At 43.2% G+C, this 22,171-nt stretch overlaps 1 protein-coding gene across 3 annotated transcripts in view; it reads right to left on the reverse strand.

Moving 5' to 3' along the window:
• Window positions 1–1,539: 1,539 nt before the first annotated feature.
• si:dkey-220k22.1 (multiple epidermal growth factor-like domains protein 9) overlaps window positions 1,540–22,171 on the reverse strand; it is an 80,326-nt gene continuing 59,694 nt past the window's right edge. For all 3 annotated transcript variants that reach the window (XM_021601765.2, XM_021601766.2, XM_036976836.1), the window contains 3 exons: window positions 12,497–12,646; window positions 2,787–3,050; window positions 1,540–2,324 (listed from right to left, as the gene is read on the reverse strand). In XM_021601765.2, the coding sequence (XP_021457440.2) occupies window positions 1,843–2,324; window positions 2,787–3,050; window positions 12,497–12,646 (896 nt within the window). In that variant the 3' untranslated portion in view covers window positions 1,540–1,842. The remainder of the gene's footprint in view (window positions 2,325–2,786; window positions 3,051–12,496; window positions 12,647–22,171) is intronic.

Here is a 22,171-nt window from a genome sequence, read left to right on the forward strand (position 1 = left end):
CAGTTTGCGTTGCATTCAAAATAATTGGGAAAGAGCTCTGCCCTCCCTATTTTCGCATGCTTTTGAATTCACCGCTAAATGGTTTCATCCTTTTCCATAAGTATTACTAGCTATGCTCCAAAAAAGTAGCAAGAGTATGGGTGTTGTTAAACCCTGCTGTCCTGGCTAAATTCCCAGTCAGGCCTTCAGACAATCATGCCCACATAATCCCCCGATTCTTCATTTGTATGATGCACTTCCTCATCTGTCCACTGTGACAGCTGGGTCATGTTCAGTAGGTAACACGGGTGGTAAAATGTTTTGAAACAGAAAACGAAAACAAGTCTAGGTAGTGTCTCCACGTTTCAGTCTTTTTCTTCTGTTTCATGCCTACTGAACTCGAGCGTCATCATCCAGGTGGAAGTAGTGGATAATAGTAAAACCATTTGAGCACTTGCTACACAAATCCAGTTCATTATTATTATTATTATGAATAAAATAAACCATGAAAATGACTTCTCCTGCCTTAACTTCAGTTTCAGCCGTAAACCAATACATTTTCTGTAATGGGCCTTCTGGCATCTGCATGGCTAAAATCTGGCTGTGCAACACATTAGCAGAAAGCTTATTGAGGAAAACAGAAAGCAATAAATTATCAAATAACATAAACAAAAACACTTGTTTAAAAATTGGAGCCTCTTGTTTTCTCCAAGTGAAATAGATGCCCTAGACTTAACAGTGTACCAGAACCCTGCAATCGTTTCATTTTAGTGTCAAAACAAAATGGCCCCACAGCAGTGTTGTATGAATCATAATCGTTGCAAAACTTTGTCCATTTTCTCTCTCATTATACAATGTAAATAAACAATTTTGAAGCAAGTTATCCTTCATTAAAACCAACCAGGACAATACACGCTCTCTTTATTTTGTGTGTATGTGTTTTATTATGGTACAAGGTCTGCATGTGTGTGTTTTATTTAGTGCTTGTGCATGTGTGTGCAGTACTCTATGTGCAAACATAGTGTTTGAGGATGTGTATTTGAAGAGGTGCACATACTGTCAATATTCAGTATGTTTTTGATTGTGTGATGCAGCGTTTCAGAGTGGGCTTCAGTTAACTGGTTTCATAGGCCTGGCTGGACACTCAGCCTTCACGGACCTCCACATGCTCACCTTCACTCTCTTCTTAGGTCAATGTGGTTCCCTGTGGCTCAAAGGTTGAATCATGAAGGGCACAAAGACTCCCAGGCCCTTCTGAAGCATTCAAACTCCCAGGCCCTTCTGAAGCACTCAAACTCAGGTTGTTTTCTCCCAGTCTGGGTGACTCAGAAGTCACTTGATTTCTGATTCTGTAGTTAGTCCATCCTTCCAGCTCCTCCTCATTTTAGTAACCGCAACAAGCAGATCATTTATTATTTAATCCTGAGGACTGGATGATAAACCTCCCCCCCATCTCTGCCTCTCCCAGTCAGAGACCCCCCCCCCCTCTCTGCCTCTCCCAGTCAGAGACCTTCCTCCCCACTCTCTGCCTCTCCCAGTCAGAGACCTTCCTCCCCCCTCTCTGCCTCTCCCAGTCAGAGACCTTCCTCCCCCCTCTCTGCCTCTCCCAGTCAGAGACCTTCCTCCCCCCTCTCTGCCTCTCCCAGTCAGAGACATCCCTCCCCCAGTCAGAGTTCCATGGTGGGTGTGACCACCATGGGTGGGGTTGGTGGGTGTGGTAGAGATGGGACAGAATACAGTTTCCCGGAGGATGAGTCTTTACCACACTAGTCCAGAAGGCTGCGGTAACACCAATAAACATTAGCTTGCACACCGCCGTTAAAACACCAAAGAAGAAGAAGCATCCACGCCCATGGCCCATCATCACGCCTTGTACATGTTGATGGGGCTGCTAAGCGCCAGCTGGCCGTTGGGCGCCACCTCCATGCTGGCCTCTTCCTCCAGCAGGCCCGACACGTCCCCCATGTTAGGCAGGCTGTCGTGGTAGCTGCTGATGCTGATGTTATCCTCTTTAAGTTCGATGGTCCAGAACGGAGCGTTCAGCTTGCGGTTGCGGTACTCGCGGTAGGTATAGATACCGCCCGCCACGCCCATCAGCACCACCACTGCCACGATGATCACCGCGAGGACGATGACATTGAACTGGGTCCAGGAGACCTCGGAGATGGCGGCCGTGGTGTTGGCGAGGAGACCTGGTGTGGTGCTGGAGGCTGTGGTGGTCAGCTGAGTGGTGGTGGCATTGGAGGTGGAAGTCATAGTGTGGCCACTAGAGGGGGTGGAGCGCAGGGTCAGGGTGGTGGTGGTGGTTGTTGTCGTGTTCTGCTCAGGGGTGGGAGTGACTATAGCTGGGGAAGAGAGGCAAGTGTGTCTGCTTAGCACAAGGAACACTTCACTGTCTTGTCTCTTGATAAAGGTCACTGCTAATTGTTTTACTATTATGCATCCTCAGCTTTGTTTGTTGATTTTATTATACATCTTTAATATTACAGTGGAATTATTCAATGGTGATTACAGGAGAATATCAGTCATAGAAACGTTGTTAATGTATATTTAAGTCCATGTGAAATTCAACACTTTCCCAGTGTACATATGAATCCATTGTTATAATCTAGTATTATATTACGCTTACAAGCGTGATGACAAAATAACACTGAATTAGAGATACATTGTCAGAATGTTAATTTAACACAGACAGTAAGCAAGATTAAATGTAACACTACCAAAGTTCATTCCTTTGAAGCGCTTGTCATCCACATGAAAGATTGTTCTACTGACTAAGATTAGGATTATTATTGAATGATTCTGACCTTTGCAGCTGTGGATGATGGCACTACCCACGTATCCTTCAGCGCAGCGCTCGCAGTGTTTCCCCGACGTGTTGTTGACGCAGCTCAGGCAGTGACCCGTCTCAGGGTTGCAGATGCGGGGCGAGGTCCCGGGGTCGGCGTTCCCGCTGCAGTTGCAAGGAAGGCAGATGCTGTCCGCATTGTAGAAGCCGCCCCTGCACTGGTCACAGTGGGGCCCCTGGTACTCTGGCTTACACTGGTCACACACAGATTGTCCTCTGGGGTCTGGGAGGAAGATATAAACATCACAGCAAGGTTCAGTGTGGGGAGTTAAGAAGACCTTCTACCACTAGGTGGTGGTAGCAATCTATGGGATAAACATTTTGGAACACTTGACTGTAGCATGGGTTGTGCTTGTATGATAGACAATTGAACACTTCAAACGGAAAAATAGAAATGATGCTTTACACACCACAATAAGATATTTTTTGTGAGAACAAAACGCTAATATTACGACGTCCTTTTATTTATTTTTTGGACGGCAAATCTTTGCACAAAACAACTTTTCTCAGGATGCATAAGCACAGTGGCAGAGATGTAACATTACAGTTCCACCAGAGACAACTTCAAATGTGAAACATTCAGGAATGTGCAGGTTAAAAGTTATATTGACGGGTTTGACATTTACTCTCTCTGTGGATAAGAAGTCAACACACAGTACGTCATGGTCTTGCTCAGTTGGTAGAGCATGGCGTTTGCAAAGCCAGGATAGTGGGTTCAGTTCCCAGGACTGTCCATATGTAAAATGTATGCACTCATGACTAAGTCACTTTGGAATAAAAGCATCTGCTAAATTACATATATTATTGACAAAGATGCTAGGATACCATCAAGAAGCACTAACTTTCAATGCCAATCCCATCACACTAAGATAGTGATTTGTCCTCTGCACATACTGTACACCTAGTTGACCAGAAACATCCAATGTCCCTCTGTGGCTACAATAGTATCACCAGATGCATTTTTACAACCAGAAGTACACAGGGCCAAACAGTCTAGAACAAATAATATCAGAAAGAGAGGTGTTGTGTCCATTCTCTCATTCATGCACCTCCTAAATGGTGGAATTGCATGAGCAGCGTGTCCTGTACTATTAAACTGAATCCCCTACATATGACTGACACATTTCTGTTCTACATCGGAGCTCCACAATCTGTGCGGTTGGTTCCACTCTTGCCTTTGTTTCTGTGCCATCTTTACTCCAAATCTAATGAAAAGAGGATTAACAGAAGTCGCTGTTATCCGCCAGAGGCGAGTCGTGTTCAAACTAACTGTGAAAACAAACCATAACAAGATTTCCTCAAAATGCATCGTCTTTGTTTTTTATGCCCTGAATTTTAAATCCCTAAGCTCAAAATGGATGTGTCGTGGCCCACAAAGTCTAAGGACTTCAGAGAAAAAACATGCCAGAGAGACTGTGCGTACAGTAATCTCGTTCCCAGACACTTCTGCCCACTGGGGGTACTGTAGTTTAATAGCTTTCATTAAGAGTGAGTACTGACTTCAAATGTATTGTCAGATATCAATTCATCGATCAGTCACTTGCTCTTATGGCAACGAGAGGTAATTAAAGAATGCAAAAGCACCATTTCTTCTACTGTTTTACAATTTGAGTTAACTTTACCTTATGATTGTTCAATTGTGAGGAAGATAAACAAAAAGGTGTGAAATTTGTTCTGGTGCAAAGGCTTGGTGAACGGTGACATATAAATCTAAAGCTAAGCACTAGAACCCCTCTCTGTACCTTCTCTCACTTTGCCTTCTGCAATGGACTGCCAACAGAATGTAAACCAAGCAGATCAAAGAACCTCGACTCCTCAGATGATTGCCACTCAGGAGGAACACACTTTGAGCTAAACCAATTTCACAGGTAATGTGCAGAGTAACAGGCTAGGAGGATAATGACCATCATCAGTCACAGCAGGGAAATAGAAGGCGGTGACAATTAGTGAAATATTAGAGGGGCTCATTTAAAAGCATTTACTGTTGGCAGCAGAGAGGCTGAAAATTAATTTCACACACACACTTATGCACACAATGACAGGTTAGTGACGCATGCTGGAAGTATTCATGTTCCTCAGACACTCCTTGAAACCTGTGTGGTACATGCCAGACAATTAAAAACCTGTGTGGTACATGCCAGACAATTAAAACCTGTGTGGTGCGTAGGGAGCCTAATGACACTACATTCTCTAGTGAAAAAGTGTCATATGACAGAGAGAGAAACGGTTTCCTCTTTTAGCATGGGCCCTTTTACCTTTCGCCTAATAAACATCCAGCCTCAGTGTATTGGTGAACCAGAGTGTAAAATGATTTGCATTGCAAATGTGATAAATCCTTCATGGGCAATTCATTTGACCTTTGCCACAGGGGAGTCCCATTTTAAACATACAGAACTGCTGTATTCATGTTGGTCAAAACACAGACTTGTATCTGTCTGCAGAAATTGCCTACAAGGTCATGGCCATAACTAAAGCAAAACTGGAACCTCTGACGCCCCCTTGTCCCACCATACCTTATTTATCTCAGTGTGCAGCTTCCAGTGAACAGCAGAGGGGAAATTGTGTTACTTCGATTTTGACCTTACATCGATTAGGATAAGCAGAGTAAGGTGTTTTTTACATGACTAATGCCATACTCAGCCTACTGCCATAATCAGTTTGATATCAAATGATTAATGTGCATGTAAACGTACTCAGTGTTTCATATACACTGGTTGTTAATACTTTTTGGGGATATAGAGTGGCCCTGGAGGGGGAAACAAAGCAGGGGAACCTCTGGTCTGAAAACTACAGGATGACAGGACGTTGAACTGTTTGGTCTGCTCCTGTGTTGTGGACGGAAACAGCAGGGTGGCTGCCAGCTGGACGCGTGGCCCATTAATAAACTTATCTGTCAGCACCACTGACAAGGAACTAACAAACATATACAGGAAACACAGCATGCGGAGTCTACCTTTCAAAATGAGGACAAACCATTGTACATTACATGTATGTACAGTACCATGTTGATAATTTATCTAGTGAATTGTTTAATTATTAACTGAGTACCAGTGTAGAGGCTTCTTCCCAAAAGACATTCAAAGGCCTTCGAGTAGTTAATTAAAACCTCAAAGTGACATATTCATAGATTTGGGTCATGTGTACACAGGATGGCCCAATTTCTGACCCGTTAGCAAATTAATGGAGGAAGGATCCTTCCCTAGATGGCAAACGCTCACAAAACTACAAGAGTTAGCATTGGTCTGAAATCTATGAGGTTCTGTATGTATTGTATATTGAAATTCAGCATTTAGCAGCATATGAATAAACTAAAAATGTTTTTTTTTGTTGCAGTTTCCTTCTATCACATCATATTAAAAATGGCTTTGGATTTCCATGGGTCCGGGGTGTTGTGAGGTGACTGATAGAGACCTCAACCCACACAACCCTTATATTATTCATCTCCAAGCCTGTTTGCTTGATAGTGTTATACTGTAGCCTAGTCTCTCGCTTACAATTCTCTCAGCGTCTTGGCCAGTGACGCTATGACCAATGCTACCCATGCTAGACAGAGCATGTGAAACGAAATCAAGATCTGGGACACACGAGCGAGGAGGCATGTGGTAGCTAGGGGGCTCCCCCCAGTTTCCTTCACTGCTTAGTGGATGACAAGAATCTCAACTCCCTCCCCTCTCATCCTTCTCTCCTCCACAGCAAACACATACACTTCAATCTTCTGAGTCAGTGGAGAATGAGATGAGACGTGCCGAAGCACATTTATTTTATTTAAAAAAATGTTTTAGTCATTTAGCAGACGCTCTTATCCAGAGCGACTTAAAAGAGCAATTAGGGTTGCCTTGCTCAAGGGCACAGACATATTTTTCACCCGGTTGGCTGTGGGATTCGAACCAGCGACCTTTAAGTTACTGGACCAACGCTATTAAAAGCTAGGATACCTTCCACCCAAAACACGCTCAAGGGGTCAAGCTGTTGCCCCCACTGCACATCCAAATCTAGGGACCAGGTTGTAAGTTTAACAGGAGAAGACATGCTCCTAAACGTGCTGAATAAGCAGTTATGCATAAGTTTGTTGTAAAAATGTGAATGAGGCATGAAATACCCATCCAATATCGGCATAGCCATATAATTAGATTTTATGATTGGTAGGCGATAAAATGCAATAAAATGCTACATTATCCTTCTTGGATTTACTAACTCAAATAAACAAACATAACACGCAGAATTCCATTCAGTATGCTGCTGTCGTATACAGTCAGTGAAGTATTGGATGAATGGATGCAATAATCTCTGGAACAAGCAAACCAAACTAATTCTAAACGCTTTAACAAGAGCAGGGTATTTTGTTTAATTTGAAACAGCATAACATTTTATTAAAGAAGATACTAGCCTATTTCATAGTCAGCAGCCAGGCGTTGCTCGGTTGACAATAGCCCCCCAGGACGCACTGTATCTGATTGACCCTCCATTTGTATGCATTGGACTGCAGGAGCATTTATCCCCATCATCAACTTAGCCAGAGGGGCCCTCCCAGTGCATTATCAGGGGTACAGGCATTTTAACACTTGTTGGCGTTGCCAGGGCAACCAGTCTCCTTCTCTGTGGTCCCTTCAGTTTGGCTGTCAATCATTCTTACTGTGCATTAAACACTGTGTGAGTGAGTGAATAGTAGTAGTAGTAGTAGAAGTAGTAGTAGTAGTAGTAGTAGTAGTGTGTGTGTAGTTAAATGACAGACAGACGGGGAGTTGGATCCATCAATAGATACTAAAAGGATTGAATGAAGACTGAACGGTGCTAAAACAGCTGTGACGCTTCCACATCAAGGACAATCTAGGTACATCTAATATATTGTGCCATTATATAGGTAGAGTATGAAGGACAAGAGTGAATCAATTGCCATTAAAGGTGGTGGTAAGTAATTAAACAATTTGATGGTATACTGTTACATGCAATAACTTTAAAAAGGTCCAATGCAGCCGTTTTTATCTCAATGTCAAATAATTTCTGGGTAGCAATTAAGTATCTTACTGTGACTTAAAAATAAAAAATAAATAAATGTTAATTAAATGTTTAATATGTGGTTCTTAGTCGAGAGCAATTTCTCAAGCAAGAATTTAGCTAGGACTGTCTGGGAGTGGTCTGACTGGGGAGGGGGAGTGGTCTGACTGGGGAGGGGGAGTGGTCTGACTGGGGAGGGGGAGTGGTCGGACTGGGGAGGGGGAGTGGTCGGACTGGGGAGGGGGAGTGGTCTGACTGGGGAAGGAAAAACTGAAAACTAGCTGTTATTGGCAGAGAGGTTTGGAACTCTCTTTCTTATTGATCTATTAACTAATTTACAGCCTGGTGATGTCACCACGCAGGGCAAGACTTCATCCCACTAAAACCGGCTGAAATTTCAGGTGGTCTTTTCAAACAGCTCTTACACTAAAAGGGCATTATCATCCTTTCCACAATTTCACAGTATTATTTCAAAATCAAGTTTTTGACTGCACCTTGCCTTTAATATACCAATGTAAGCAATTCCCCCCCCAAAATGTAGGATAAAATCATCATAATACCTTCAAACCAAGTTGTTTAATGACACAATCCCTGGCAGAGTTGCTATTCCTCAAAGTGATTGTGTAATAACTTGGTTTGAATTCATTGAGAGATGGCACGCCTACAGTCTGAACAGCATTCCAGGGCAGTGACTAAGTAACACATTGGAACTGTCTCTCTTTGCCCATAGACTCATTTTAAGGTATGACATTTTTTAAATATTTTATCATGTGTGAACTATCCCTTTAATCCTGAGTTCATATGCAAACTCTCATAACCCAGATTAGGCAAACTCCTGCACTAAAAAGCCTGCTCAATGGAAAATCTAAATCTCCAATGAAAATGCTTTTCAAGTCATTCCATGAATGGCCTTATGAGCAGGGGCGCAACTTTGGTTTTAGAAGTGGGGGGGACATAGTATTTTTTTCCTCTCGGATAAACACTCCAAAACAGCCTATCTGACCGCCCGGAGGCGTTCACATGGTCCTAAAGCACACAGTAGCCTCATTTTGTATCACATTCCAATGATAAAACTGGTAGGGGGCACAAAAATGCAATTTCAGAATATGGAGGGGCCTGGTGAAAGTTGCACCCCTGCTTATGAGCACAACCTGTGTTTATTTAATCCACTTTTTATCCTTGTGAAGGTCACTAATTGCCTACTTACCCTGCAGTCCAAACAGAGCGCTTAATCACTGTGAAATGGCTGCTTTTGCAGTCTCTCCTTCACAAGAAGTAAGCATCAGGAGTAATTTCAAGGAGGATAGGATGTATATTGAATGCATTTATCACTTTGATAGATGACTTAAGCCTGCTTGTAAGAGAATCGTTCTGCAGGGCATTGATCCCTATATAGTGCCATCTCCTTCTAGAGAAAACTACTTTAAACCTCGCCGTTAATTGGGGCTAACGTTATAAGGCTTCATAAAATGAAACAAACCCCCAAAGGCTATGGTGGGAAAGGCTATTTGATTGGTAGGTGGTAGATTATGGTGAGAAGATGGCCTGGGATCACCAGACAGAATTTTGCTTCGCTAAATATCAGTCTAGAATAGGTCTTAAAGAGAAGCCATTTTTTTTAAAAACAGATCAGAAAACACCCGGTCTGATCAGTGTCCTCCTCTAAAGAGCCTTTATATCAAGTATGTTATGCAACGTGGACCCCCCCCCCCCCCCCCCCACAGAGAGAGAGAGAGAGAGAGAGAGAGAGAGAGAGAGAGAGAGAGAGAGAGAGAGAGAGAGAAGAAATTATAAAATATACACAGACTTAAACACAAACATCATCCTCAGTTCTGGAACCAAGGACTGATCATTCCAATTCACAAAAGCGAAGACAAATTTGACCCCAATACCTACCATGGGATATGCGTCAACAGCAACCTTGGGAATATCCTCTACATCATCATTAGCAACAGACTCGTACATTTCCTCAGTGAAAACAATGTACTGAGAAAATGTCAAAAGTATGTGGAGGTCAAGGTTCTGTGCAGGCCAGTCAAGATTTCCCTTCACTGGAACTAAGGGGGATAGCCCAAACCATTATTCATTCCTCTTCCACCAAACTTTACAGTTGACACTATGCATTCGGGGAGGTAGTGTTCTCGTGGCATCCGCCTAACACAGATTCCGCAGTCGGACTGCCAGACGGTGAAGCATAATTCATCACTCCAGAGAATGCGTTTCCACTGCTCCAATGGCGGCGAGTCCAATGGCGGCGAGCTTTACACCACTCCAGCCGTTGCTTGGCATAGCGCATGGTGATCTTAGGCTTGTGTGCGGCTGCTCGGCATTGGAAACCCATTTCATGAAGCTCCTAACGTTGCTTCCAGGGGCATTTTCGTAGTGAGTGTGCGCTTCAGCACTTGGCAGTCCCGTTCTGTGAGCTTGTGTGGCCTACCACTTCGTAGCTGAGCAGTTACAGCTCTAGCAGGGCAGAAATTTGATGAACTGACTTGCTGGAAAGGTGGCATCCTATGACTGTGCCACATTGAAAGTCACTGAGCTCTTCAGTAAGGCCATTCTACTGCCAATGTTTGTCTATGGAGACTGTATGGCTGTGTGCTAGATTTTATACACCTGTCAGCAACGGTGTGGCTGAAATAGCAGAATCCACTAATTTGAAGGGGTGTCCACATACTTTTGTATTTATAGTGTATCAATGAATTGGCGAGGGCACTAGAACAGCATGCAGCACCCGGCCTCAACCTACTAGAATCTGAAGTCAAACGTCTTCTGTTTGCTGATGATCTGGTGCTTGGTCTGCAACCAAGGAGGGCCTACAGCAGCACTTAGATCTTCTGCACAGATTCTGCCAGACCTGGGCCCTGACAGTAGATCTCAGTAAGACAAAAATAATGGTGTTCCAAAAAAAGGTCCAGTTTCCAGGACCACAAATACAAATTCCATCTAGACACCGTTGCCCTAGAGCATACAAAAAACTATACATACCTCGGCCTAAACATCAGCACCACAGGTAACTTCCACAAAGCTGTGAACGATCTGAGAGACAAGGCAAGAAGGGCCTTCTACGTCAACAAATGGAAAATAAAATTTGACATCCCAATTAGGATTTGGCTATAAATACTTGAATCAGTTATAGAACCCATTGACCTTTATGGTTGTGAGGTTTGGGGTCCGCTCACCAACCAAGAATTAACACAAATATGACAAACACCAAATTGAGACTGCATGCAGTATTCTGCAACAACATCCTCCATGTACAATGTCAAACATCAAATCATGCATGCAGAGCAGAATTAGGCCGATACCCGCTAATTATCAAAATCCAGAAAAAAGTAGTTCCAATTTTACATCCACCTAAAAGGAAGCGATTCCCAAACCTTCCATAACAAAGCCATAACCTACAGAGAGATGAACCTGGAGAAGAGTCCCCTAAGCAATCTGGTCCTGGGGCTCTGTTCACAAACACAAACAGACCCCACAGAGCCCTAGGACAGCAACACATTGGAATTAACCAAAAACACTGAGCCAACTGGAATGCTATTTGGCCCTAAACAGAGTACACAGTGGCAGAATACCTGAACACTGTGACTGACCCAAAATTAAGGAAGGCTTTGACTATATTTAGAGACTCTGTGAGCCTTGCTATTGAGAAAGGCCGTCGAAGGCAGACCTGGCTCTCAACAGAAGACAGGATATGTTCACATTGCTCACAAAATGAGGTGGAAACTGACCTGTACTTCCTAACCTCCTGCGAAATGTATGACCATATTAACAACACTTATTACCCTCAGATTACACAGACCCACAATTTTGATAAACTCCCAGATCTATTAGGTGAAATACCACAGCAGCAAGATTTGTGACCTGTTGCCTCAAGAAAAGGGCAACCAGTGAAGAACAAACCCCATTGTAAATACAACCCATATTTATGTTTATTTATTGTCCCTTTTGTACTTTAACTATTTACACATCGTTACAACACTGTACATAGCCATAATATGACATTTGAAATGTCTCTATTCCTTTGAAACTTTTTGTGAGTGTAATGTTTACTGTTAATTTCTGATTGTTTATTTCAGTTTTGTTTATTATCTATTAAAAATAATAATAAAGCCTGTTGAATTGAATTGAGAGGGGGGGTGATAGAGGGAGGGGAGAGTGGGTGAGAGCGAGAAGGTGAGAGAGAGATCTCCACTGAGATAAAAACACACCACTCTGGCATGGAACAACTGACTGCACTGACAGACAACAAGCTATTACAACCAGGGCTATTACAACACTTGCGAACATGATGAAACATTGAAAATGTTGAAATTGTTCTCATAGACGTGGTTTGTTAACAAATCTCAATAGGAAACAGAAAATGGACTAAGAGGGAGATAGAACATTGGTCCTTTACTGAATCCTAAACCTTCTCTAGTCAAAAGGATCTAAACTCTGCTGTTTGTTAGTACAAGATGTCTGTCGAAAATTATAATGGCTGCTTCTTGGCAGCTACTATTACATAATTAAGCCAGTTAGTCAGTCTTGTAAACCAAAACAAATGTAGGAGCACTTCCCGCTTTGGCCTCCCTGCTTCCTGCCCACAAAGGGGAGAGACACAGCCAGCCAGAGTTGGCAGAGTTATTAAATGAGGTGGTGGTCAGTGGCGCAGTAGATTCGGAGACTCACCAAGGTGGCAGCTGCCAGAAGAGGTGACGCTGGAGCAGGGGCAGGGGACGCAGACTTCAGTAAGGGCAGCGCTGGGCCTCCGGTAGAAATTATACTTGCATTCCTCACAGCCGGGTCCTTTGGTGTTCCCTTGGCAGTTCAAGCAGATGCCTGAGAGAAAAAGAGGAGGGACAAGGTGTTAAGTAAACAGTTGACTGTGCTGTCACAGTGTTGAGCGACTGAGGTAGAGTCACAACGGTAGAAGGGCGGAAGTGGCGCTAGTGCGCAGGGCAGTGGAGAGTGAGTTTCTGACTGAGTTGGAAAAAGACAGGCAGAGGGCTGTAAAAAAACTCAGCCGGGTAACTGGAAGTGCAAAAGAGTTCATGTGACTGCAAAGCTCAGAGGACCAGGAAGTGATTCTATAGGGGGAGGAACAGTGTTCAAACTGTGTATGCTTTATAGGGCTGACCCCATTTAGTAAACTGGTCGATTGTTTGGTCAAGAGGCTTTAAAAAAAATTCTAAATAAAAATGATAATAATACATTTAAAAATTGTGCAGTTGTAAATATATCATAGCACAAGAGACACCTGTTTGAGCCTGTCTCAGTGGACTAATCCATTGAGGAGGCTGCGGGGATGACACAGTCCAAGAATAATGGCAGTGTGGCTCAGATGCAGAAGGGACTTCTCCCTCCAGAATGCGCTCTCTCCCGCCATTTCCTGTGTATTCATGGTTTCATAACTTAATTGTGTGCATGGTTTGCTGTGTCTATCAATTCCCCATAGCATATATCACCAGTAGTAGCCTACATTTACTGTTAATTCCAATAATTTCTAATCTGCAATGTTTGGATACGATAATTTGTTAATGCATTCAATATATTATTATTATTATTATTACAGTCGTTTACCGTTGTCATTGTCAGAGTGGACATTATGTTTGCAGAACTCACAACCTATGCTACTCAAGTTTTTTTTAAATGTCATTCCATTTACAAGTCGTAAATGTATTCATGGTCTTTTGTTTGAAATGCTCCTGTCAATGTTGAGTAAGGACTCACACCTGATTACGCATATAGATGTAGGACTAGTATACCTGGCCTGCGTGCAAATGTAGGCCTATACATGTGCTGATTTGGGGTTGTCTGATAGTATTTGCGATTGTCTTAACTTACCACCAATAATAAACTGTGGAGCTTCTCAAAGAAAGGTTTTCTTCACCTCAAAGAGCAAGTAAACAAAGTCTGTTTTTAGAATCAATTGAGAATGTCAATACTTCCTCAAAGTATTTAAAACATATTTTCAGCTCTCTCCCTTTCTATAACCACTCAGCATGAAAGGGCAAAATGTAATGCTGTGATCCAGTGGAAACATAAAATACCTGATTACTTCTTATCCCTTGCATAAATAGCCTACAGTTGTCTATCCAAAGCTCACTGGTGCAGGAAACTCTTCAGGGCCCATTTATACAATGTTGCAAGTTTGCTCATGTCAGTCTCTGGCCACCTAGTTGACACAATGTTTCAAGTTCATTGCAGACAGGCCATGGGTAGCCAATGTGATTGATAGGATATTCATTTTTATCAGGACGTTTTTATTTGTTGGCTTTATGTAGGCTATTTTTACATAGTTGGCAATGGCAATAAAAGTTACGTTTAGATTTGTATAATTTTCATTTAGATATAATGTAAATTAACCATAGAAAATGATTGAGATACAAAGATTATTATACATTTAATGAAACTGTTCCGTGAAAAGTTGCATATGAAAATCATAACTGGCATGCAGAAGGGTAGAAATGTTAAGCTAAATTGGCAATCCAAATGGAAAAGGTTGTTGACTGCTGGTGTAGCCTATTACCAGCAACTTCAAGATCTTAATCTCTGGTTTCCTCAAGTAATTTGTGGGTCTTAATTACTTAATCAAACAGTGTGGTTATTAAAGCATCAGAAAAGTTCAGTAGCCTACATGTAGTTGATTTTATTAAAAACACCTAGGATGTGTCTATATATGGAAAAATACGTTTTAATTTTGACCAATCGATTGTCGTTGAAAGAAAAGACACGGGGACAGCCCTAGTGCTTTCATTAGGATCCCAACAGGAGAACTTCTATAATGTTACATACAGTCTGAACATAAACTAGCCTACGGAATATGGCAAGTATAGGCAGTACTAAGTAACAAGAATTTCCCACAAAGTAACAGTCATTTTCAAGGTGAAATCGAATTTCTTGGGAAAAACTGGATTTTTGCATACTTTCCCCCCTTCATAAGAGACGGTGAATTAATAAGTGAACCTAATCAAATTAACATAATCACTTAGTGATGAGCTGTTGAAACAAGCCCGCCCTGCTATAGGCCTGATATTCCCCTCACAGGCATTCCACTACAACTCAAATCTAAATTTGATCTATTGTTTAGTTCTAAGGACCCCATTAAACTTAAAACTGTAAAATTACATTATTTGCTAGAAGCAAGAAAGCATCTCAACTACGAGGAGCAAGTATCATGCTAAATTAGCATTGTTAGCAGTAGCGGGTTTAGGTTATTCGCCACGCCGACGGCGGTTCAGTGCTTAAGCACCTTTTTCACCACGACAAATCCCTCTGCTAATATATATCTATTTAACACCTGATTGCTTCGTGACAGTTGGCCTTATCTGACTGACCTAATTGTGGACAGGATGACTTCATTGTAGACAGGTATATTGATTTGGACAGAGGCTTGGCAACAGCCACATGATCATGCTACTCAATCAGGCCACTGCTTTCAGCATAGGGCTAAGCCTCACAGTAGTGGCTGGTGAGGTGGTAGGATTACAATGTTCTGTTGCTCTTGAAAGTGAATGAATGCCAATAGAAAAACCCACATCAGTTGAAGTCGTAAAGCTGACCAGCTGGCTCGGAAAAAGTTTTGCTCTTTGGGCCCTATGGACCCCCTAAACTAATAGCAGTCGTTTTTAGTGTCAGACTTTGCTGTTAGTTTACTCAGTTGAGCTCTGTATATATCAGAACATTTTATTTCACCTGGTGTGCCAGGGGACAGGGTTTGCATGTGAGGGACTTATTAATTGGTTCCATTGCAACATGCAAGCTCAATCAAGCACCACTGAAGTAGACTACATATACAAAAGTATGTGGACACGCCTTCAAATTAGCGGATTTGGCTATTTCAGTCAAACCTGTTGCTGACAGTTGCAAAAAATAATAATAATAATAAAAAAATCGAGCACACAGCCATGCAATCTCCATAGACAAACATTGGCAGTAGAATGTCCTTACCGAAGAGCTCAGTGACTTTCAACATGGCACCGTCATAGGATGCCACCTTTCCAACAAGTTGGTTTGTCAAATTTCTGCCCTGCTAGAGCTGCCCTGGTCAACTGTAAGTGCTGTTATTGTGAAGTGGAAACGTCCTGGAGCAACAACGGCTAAGCCGTGAAGTGGTATGCCATACAAGCTCCCAGAACGGGACCACCGAGTGCTGAAGAGCATAGAACATAAAAATGGTCGGTCCTCGGCTGCAACATTCACTAGAGTTCCAAATTGCCTCCGGAAGCAATGTCAGCACAAGAGCTTCATGAAATGGGTTTCCATGGAAGAGCAGCCGCAGGCAAGCCTAAGATCACCATGCGCATCGCCAAGAGTCGGCTGGAGTGGTGTAAAGCTCGCCGCCATTGGACTCTAAAGCAGTGGAAACGCGTTCCCTGGCAGTCAGACAGGAGAACACTACATGGCCAAATGCATAGTGCCAACTGTAAAGTTTGGTGGATGAGGAATAATGGTCTGGGGCTGTTTTTCATGGTTTGGGCTAGGACCCTTAATTCCAGTGGAGGGAAATCTTAACGCTACAGCATACAATTACTTTTGAGAAGATTCTGTGCTTCCAACTTTGTGGAAACAGTTTGGGGAAGGTCCTTTCCGGTTTCAGCATGACAATGCCCCCATGCACAAAGTGAGGTCCATACAAAAATGGTTTGTAGAGATCGGTGTGGAAGAACTTGACTGGCCGGCACAGAGCCCTGACCTCAACATCATTGAAACCTTTGGGATGAATTGGAACATGGACTGCAAGCCAGGCTTAATCAATTAAAATCAGTGCACAACCTTACTAATGCTCTTCTGGCTGAATGGAAGCAAGCCCCGCAGCAATATTCCAACATCTAGCGGAAAGCCTTCCCAGAAGAGTGGAGGCTGTTATAGCAGCAAACACTCCATATTAATGCCCAGGATTTTGGAATGAGATGTCATGTAGTGATTGGTCATGTAGTGTATTTGAAATGATTTCAAATAAACTCAGCAAAAAAGAAACGTCCCTTTTTTAGGACCCTGTCTTTCAAAGATAATTCGTAAAAAATGTAAATAACTTCACAGATCTTCATTGTAAAGGGTTTAAAATCTGTTTCCCATGCTTGTTCAATGAACCATAAACAATTAATGAACATGCACCTGTGGAACGGTCGTTCAGACACTAACAGCTTACAGACTATAGGCAATTAAGGTCACAGTTATGAAAACTTAGGACACTAAAGAGGCCTTTCTACTGACTCTAAAAAACACCAAAAGAAAGATGCCCAGGGTCCCTGTTCATCTGCCTGAACGTGCCTTAGGAATGCTGTAAGGAGGCATGCGGACTGCAGATGTGGCCAGGGCAATAAATTGCAAAGTCCGTACAGCGCTACAGGGAGACAGGATGGACAGCTGATCGTCCTCGCAGTGGCAGACCAAGTGTAACAACACCTGCACAGGATCGGTACATCCGAACATCACACCTGCGGGACAGGTACAGGATGGCAACAACAACTGCCCGAGTTATACATGGAAAGCACAATCCCTCCATCAGTGCTCAGACTGTCCGCAATAGGCGAACCCACCGCCGTTGGACCAGAAAGGACTGTCAAAAAGTGCTCTTCACTGACGAGTCACAGTTTTGTCTCACCAGAGGTGATGGTCGGATTCGCGTCTATCGTCGAAGGAATGAGCGTTACACCGAGGCATGTACTCTGGAGCGGGATAGATTTGGAGGTGGAGGGTCCGTCATGGTCTGGGGCAATGTGTCACAGCATCATCGGACTGAGCTTGTTGTCATTGCAGTTAATCTCAACGCTGTGCGTTACAGCGAAGACATCCTCCTCCCTCATGTGGTACCCTTCCTGCAGGCTCATCCTGACATGACCCTCCAGCATGACAATGCCACCAGCCATACTGCTCGCTCTGTGCATGATTTCCTGCAAAACAGGAATGTCAGTGTTCTGCCATGGCCAGCGAAGAGCCCGGATCTCAATTCCATTGAGCACGTCTAGGACCTGTTGGATCGGAGGGTGAGGGCTAGGGCCATTCCCCCCAGAAATGTCCGGGAACTTGCAGGTGCCTTGGTGGAAGAGTGGTGTAACATCTCACAGCAAGAACTGGAAAATCTGGTTCACTCCATGAGTAGGAGATGCACTGCAGTACTTAATGCAGGTGGTGGCCACACCAGATACTGACTGTTACTTTTGATTTTGACCCCCCTTTGTTCAGGGACACATTATTCAATTTCTGTTAGTGACATGTCTATGGAACTTGTTCAGTTTATGTCTCAGTTGTTGAATATTGTTATGTTCATACAAATATTTACACATATTAAGTTTCCTGAAAATAAACGCAGTTGACAGTGAGAGGATGCTTCTTTTTTTGCAGAGTTTAGTAGTTGAACCCACATCTGGTATTTTGGCTTACATAGTAGGACTAACTATGCCGAAGTCATTGCATGTGGTGATGGGGACCACAGGTTATAGTTGTGGTATATTTAAAGTACAGTAGTGGGAGTACATTATACCGCTGTGCAACCTCCTTCCCTGGTCTCCACCACCAGGTTTTAATATTTTTAAGGGAAATGCTCTGAGTCCATAAATTGTTAAGAATAACATTATATTACTATTATTATCGCAGTGTCTTGTTCACATCTGCCCACCTGTCATTCTGATATTGTCCTCCATGGTAGGCTCTAACTGGTAGCATCAGTTGAGTGGCAGGTGGCCTAGTGATCAATGAGTTGAGCCAGCAACCGGAGGTTTGCCAGTTCAAATCCCGGGTCCATCGGGAAAAATCTGTCGGGACGTGAGCTGGCAACCAGAGGGTTTCTGGTATCAAATCCTAGATGCCATTGCCTGCCATTGTTTCATTGAGAAAGGCACTTAACCCCCCACAACAGCCCCCAGCAACTCTCAAAAAACCTGTATGTGTTTGCATGTGTGCCTTTCGGAAGGGTTGAATTACAAGCGGAAGTCAAATTACAGTTTGACCTTGAGTGCAATTGACCAATAAAGTGATCTTAAAATCAGTAGGTTTTTACAATGGCAAACCATTCTGAGATTTTGTTTGATCATGGCAAGAAAATGCCTGTGTAAATACCGCAATGGAGGTTCGATTGCTTTGAGCTTTCAGTCTTGACATCCAATTTTTCTTATACATTGGCCTCGAACTGCTTCTCCGTAGTAGTAGCAGCACACCAGATGAAGAGCATATTTCCCCGACAGTCTGACACACAAAGAGACATAATGGTATGAGCTTAGGAGGCACTAGGCAAGGGTGTCTTTTATTCCAATCCGTCTTTGAAGGCAGGGATCAAAGGGGCTGTGTCTACCAAGACAAACCTCCTTGTAAGACACCTCCGCTGGGGATTTTCCTACACAAGGCCCCCTGGCATCCCCTGGGACCCAGAACAAAGATGGCGATGGATCATTAGGTCTCCTGTTCATGTCCTGTATTCAAAGATGGTGACTGCCCTAGGCCCACTGAGGCAACCAGCTCTCCGGAGAGTTCTGCTATTCTGACCTGTGCTCAGAAGGCCTGGTGTGTTTGTACTATATAGCCAACTCCCATGGCATCAGATCTGGGACCAGGCTAGAGGTCACGGGTGATCTGAGAGTGAGAAAGATGAGTAACTGGACCGTACAGTACACACCCTATTCTAAGGCTGGGGCGGCAAGCAGTCGAAATTCTGGTGAGAGGAGGAGTCCCTCCCTTCTTACTCCCTCCTCATTCCAGGAATCCTCCATCTAGGATTTCTGGATTTTTCAACCCTCGTGAAGAATATTGATTGTATGACTCAAGACTAGCATTCAAGCATTGAAAAGCATTGCATAAGCTTGAAATGTATGCTACTTCATGGTAGTCTACATGAGCTGGGAGGGTATCGGTACTACTTCCTCTTCTGTATAGATGCAGTTATCGTTGTCCAGATCAACACTCACAAAACAGTATCGTTACCATGGCATTAACTTGGCTACTGTCTCTAAATTGATGCATTTCTCTATTTGACAACACAGTGTGTGGCCAAGGCCCAATATACACAGAAAGTCAAAACAGGTCCATAATAGTCGTAGACCAGTGATGTGTTATAAAGGGCGTTATGAATGACACTGCAACACTCACATGACTGGTATTATGAGTGCCTTGTGTATACCGTAGGGCTGGGTGATACAGTATGGCCAAAATATCAGAGTTTTTTTTAACTTATGGGCGATTCATGATATACAGTACCTTCGGAAAGTATTCGAACCCCTTGACTTTTTATACGTTTTGTTAGGTTACTGCCTTATTCTAAAATTGATTAAATTGTTTTCCCCTGTCATCAATCTACACACAATAATGACAAAGCAAAAAAAAAAAAAAAACTTTGGGTAATTTATAAAAAAAACTGAAAAATCACATTTACATAAGAATTCAGACCCTTTACTCAGTACTTTGTTGAAGCACCTTTGGCAGCGATTACAGCCTCGAGTCTTCTTGGGTAGGACGCTTACAAGCTTCGCATAGCTGTATTTTGGGAGTTTCTCCCATTCTTCTCTGCAGATCCTCAAGCTCTGTCAGGTTGGATGGGGACCGTAGCTGCACAGCTATTTTCAGGTCTCTGCAGAGATGTTCGATCGGGTTCAAGTCCAGGCTCTGGCTGGGCCACTCAAGGACATTCAGAGATTTGTCCCGAAGCCACTCCTGCAGTGTCTTGGCTGTGTGCTTAGGGTCGTTGTCCTGTTGGAAGGTGAACCTTTGCCCTAATCTGAAGTCCTGAGCGCTCTGGAGCAGGTTTTCTTCAAGGATCTCTGTACATTGCCCCGTTAATCTTTGCCTCGATCTTGAGTAGTCTCCCAGTCCCTGCAGCTGAAAAACATCCCCACAGCATGATGCTGCCACCATGCTTCACCAAGGGGAAGGTGCCAAGTTTCCCCCAGACGTGACGCTTGGCATTCAATCTTGGTTTCATCAGACCAGAGAATCTTGTTTCTCATGGTCTGAGAGTCTTTAGGTGCCTTTTTGGCAAACTCCAAGCAGGCTCTCATGTGCCTTTTACTGAGGAGTGGCTTATGTCTGGCCACTCTACCATAAAGGCTGGTGGTGGAGTGCTGCAGGGATGGTTGTCCTTCTGGAAGGTTCTCCCATCTCCACAGATAAATTCTAGAGCTCTGTCAGAATGACCATCGGGAACTTGGTCACCTCCCTGACCAAGGCCCTTCTCCCCTGATTGCTCCGTTTTGCCAGGCAACCAGCTCTAGGAAGAGTCTTGGTGGTTCCAAACTTCTTCCATTTAAGAATGGAGGCCACTGTGTTCTTGGGAACCTTCAATGCTGCAGAAATGTTTTGGTACCCTTCCCTAGATCTGTGCCTCGACACAATCCTGTCTCAGAGCGCTACGGACAATTCCTTTGACCTCATGGCTTGGTTTTTGGCCTGTGTCCAATCAATTGAATTTACAACAGGTGGACTCCAATCAAGTTGTAGAAACATCTCAAGGATTATTAATGGAAACAGGATGCACCTGAGCTCAATTTCGAGTCTCATAGCAAAGGGTCTGAATACTTATGTAAATAAGGAATGTTTTTTATTTTTAATAAATGTGCAAACATTTCCAAAAACCTGTTTTTGCTTTGTCATTATGGGGCATTTTGTGTAGCTTGCTGTGGAAATTGTTTTATTCAATCCATTTCAGAATAAGGCTGTAACGTAACGAAATGTAGAAAAAGGCAAGGGTTCTGAATACTTCCTGAAGGCAATGTATATTTCGATTAAAAAAAAAGTTCTATATATTAGCTTTGTTGTACAACTAAAAGTCAAATACACTGCATTTAAAACAGTTGTCAATAATCTAATGAATTCAGGGCTTGTGAAATTATACCTAGGCTTAATATAAGCCTTCCACAACCATAAGACCCACTAATAATTGAATTATACTGAACAAAAATATAAAAACAACATGCAACAATTTCAATGATTTTACTGAATTACAGTTCATATAAGGATATCAGTAAATTGAAATAGATGAATAAGGCCCTAATCTATGGACTTCACATGACTGGGCAGGGGTGTAGCCATGGGTGGGCCTGGGAGGGCATAGACATACCCACTTGGAAGCCAGGCCCACCCACTGCCTGGTTACACGTGGTCTACGGTTGTGAGGCCTGTTGGACATAATGCCAAATTCTCTAAAACAACGTTTTATTGAGCATTCAGTTTTCTGGCAACAGCTCTGGTGATAATCCTGCAGTCAGCATGCCAACTGCACGCTCCCTCAAAACTTGAGACATCTGTGGCATTGGGTTGTGTGACAAACTGCACATTTTAGAGTGGCCTTTTATTGTCCCTGATTATAAACTGGGTGGTTCGAGCCCTGAATACTGATTGGCTGACAGCCATGGTATATCAGACCGTATACCATAT

This window comes from Oncorhynchus mykiss, chromosome 5 (assembly GCF_013265735.2).
Source record: "Oncorhynchus mykiss isolate Arlee chromosome 5, USDA_OmykA_1.1, whole genome shotgun sequence".
Classification (NCBI taxonomy): Eukaryota; Metazoa; Chordata; class Actinopteri; order Salmoniformes; family Salmonidae; genus Oncorhynchus; species Oncorhynchus mykiss.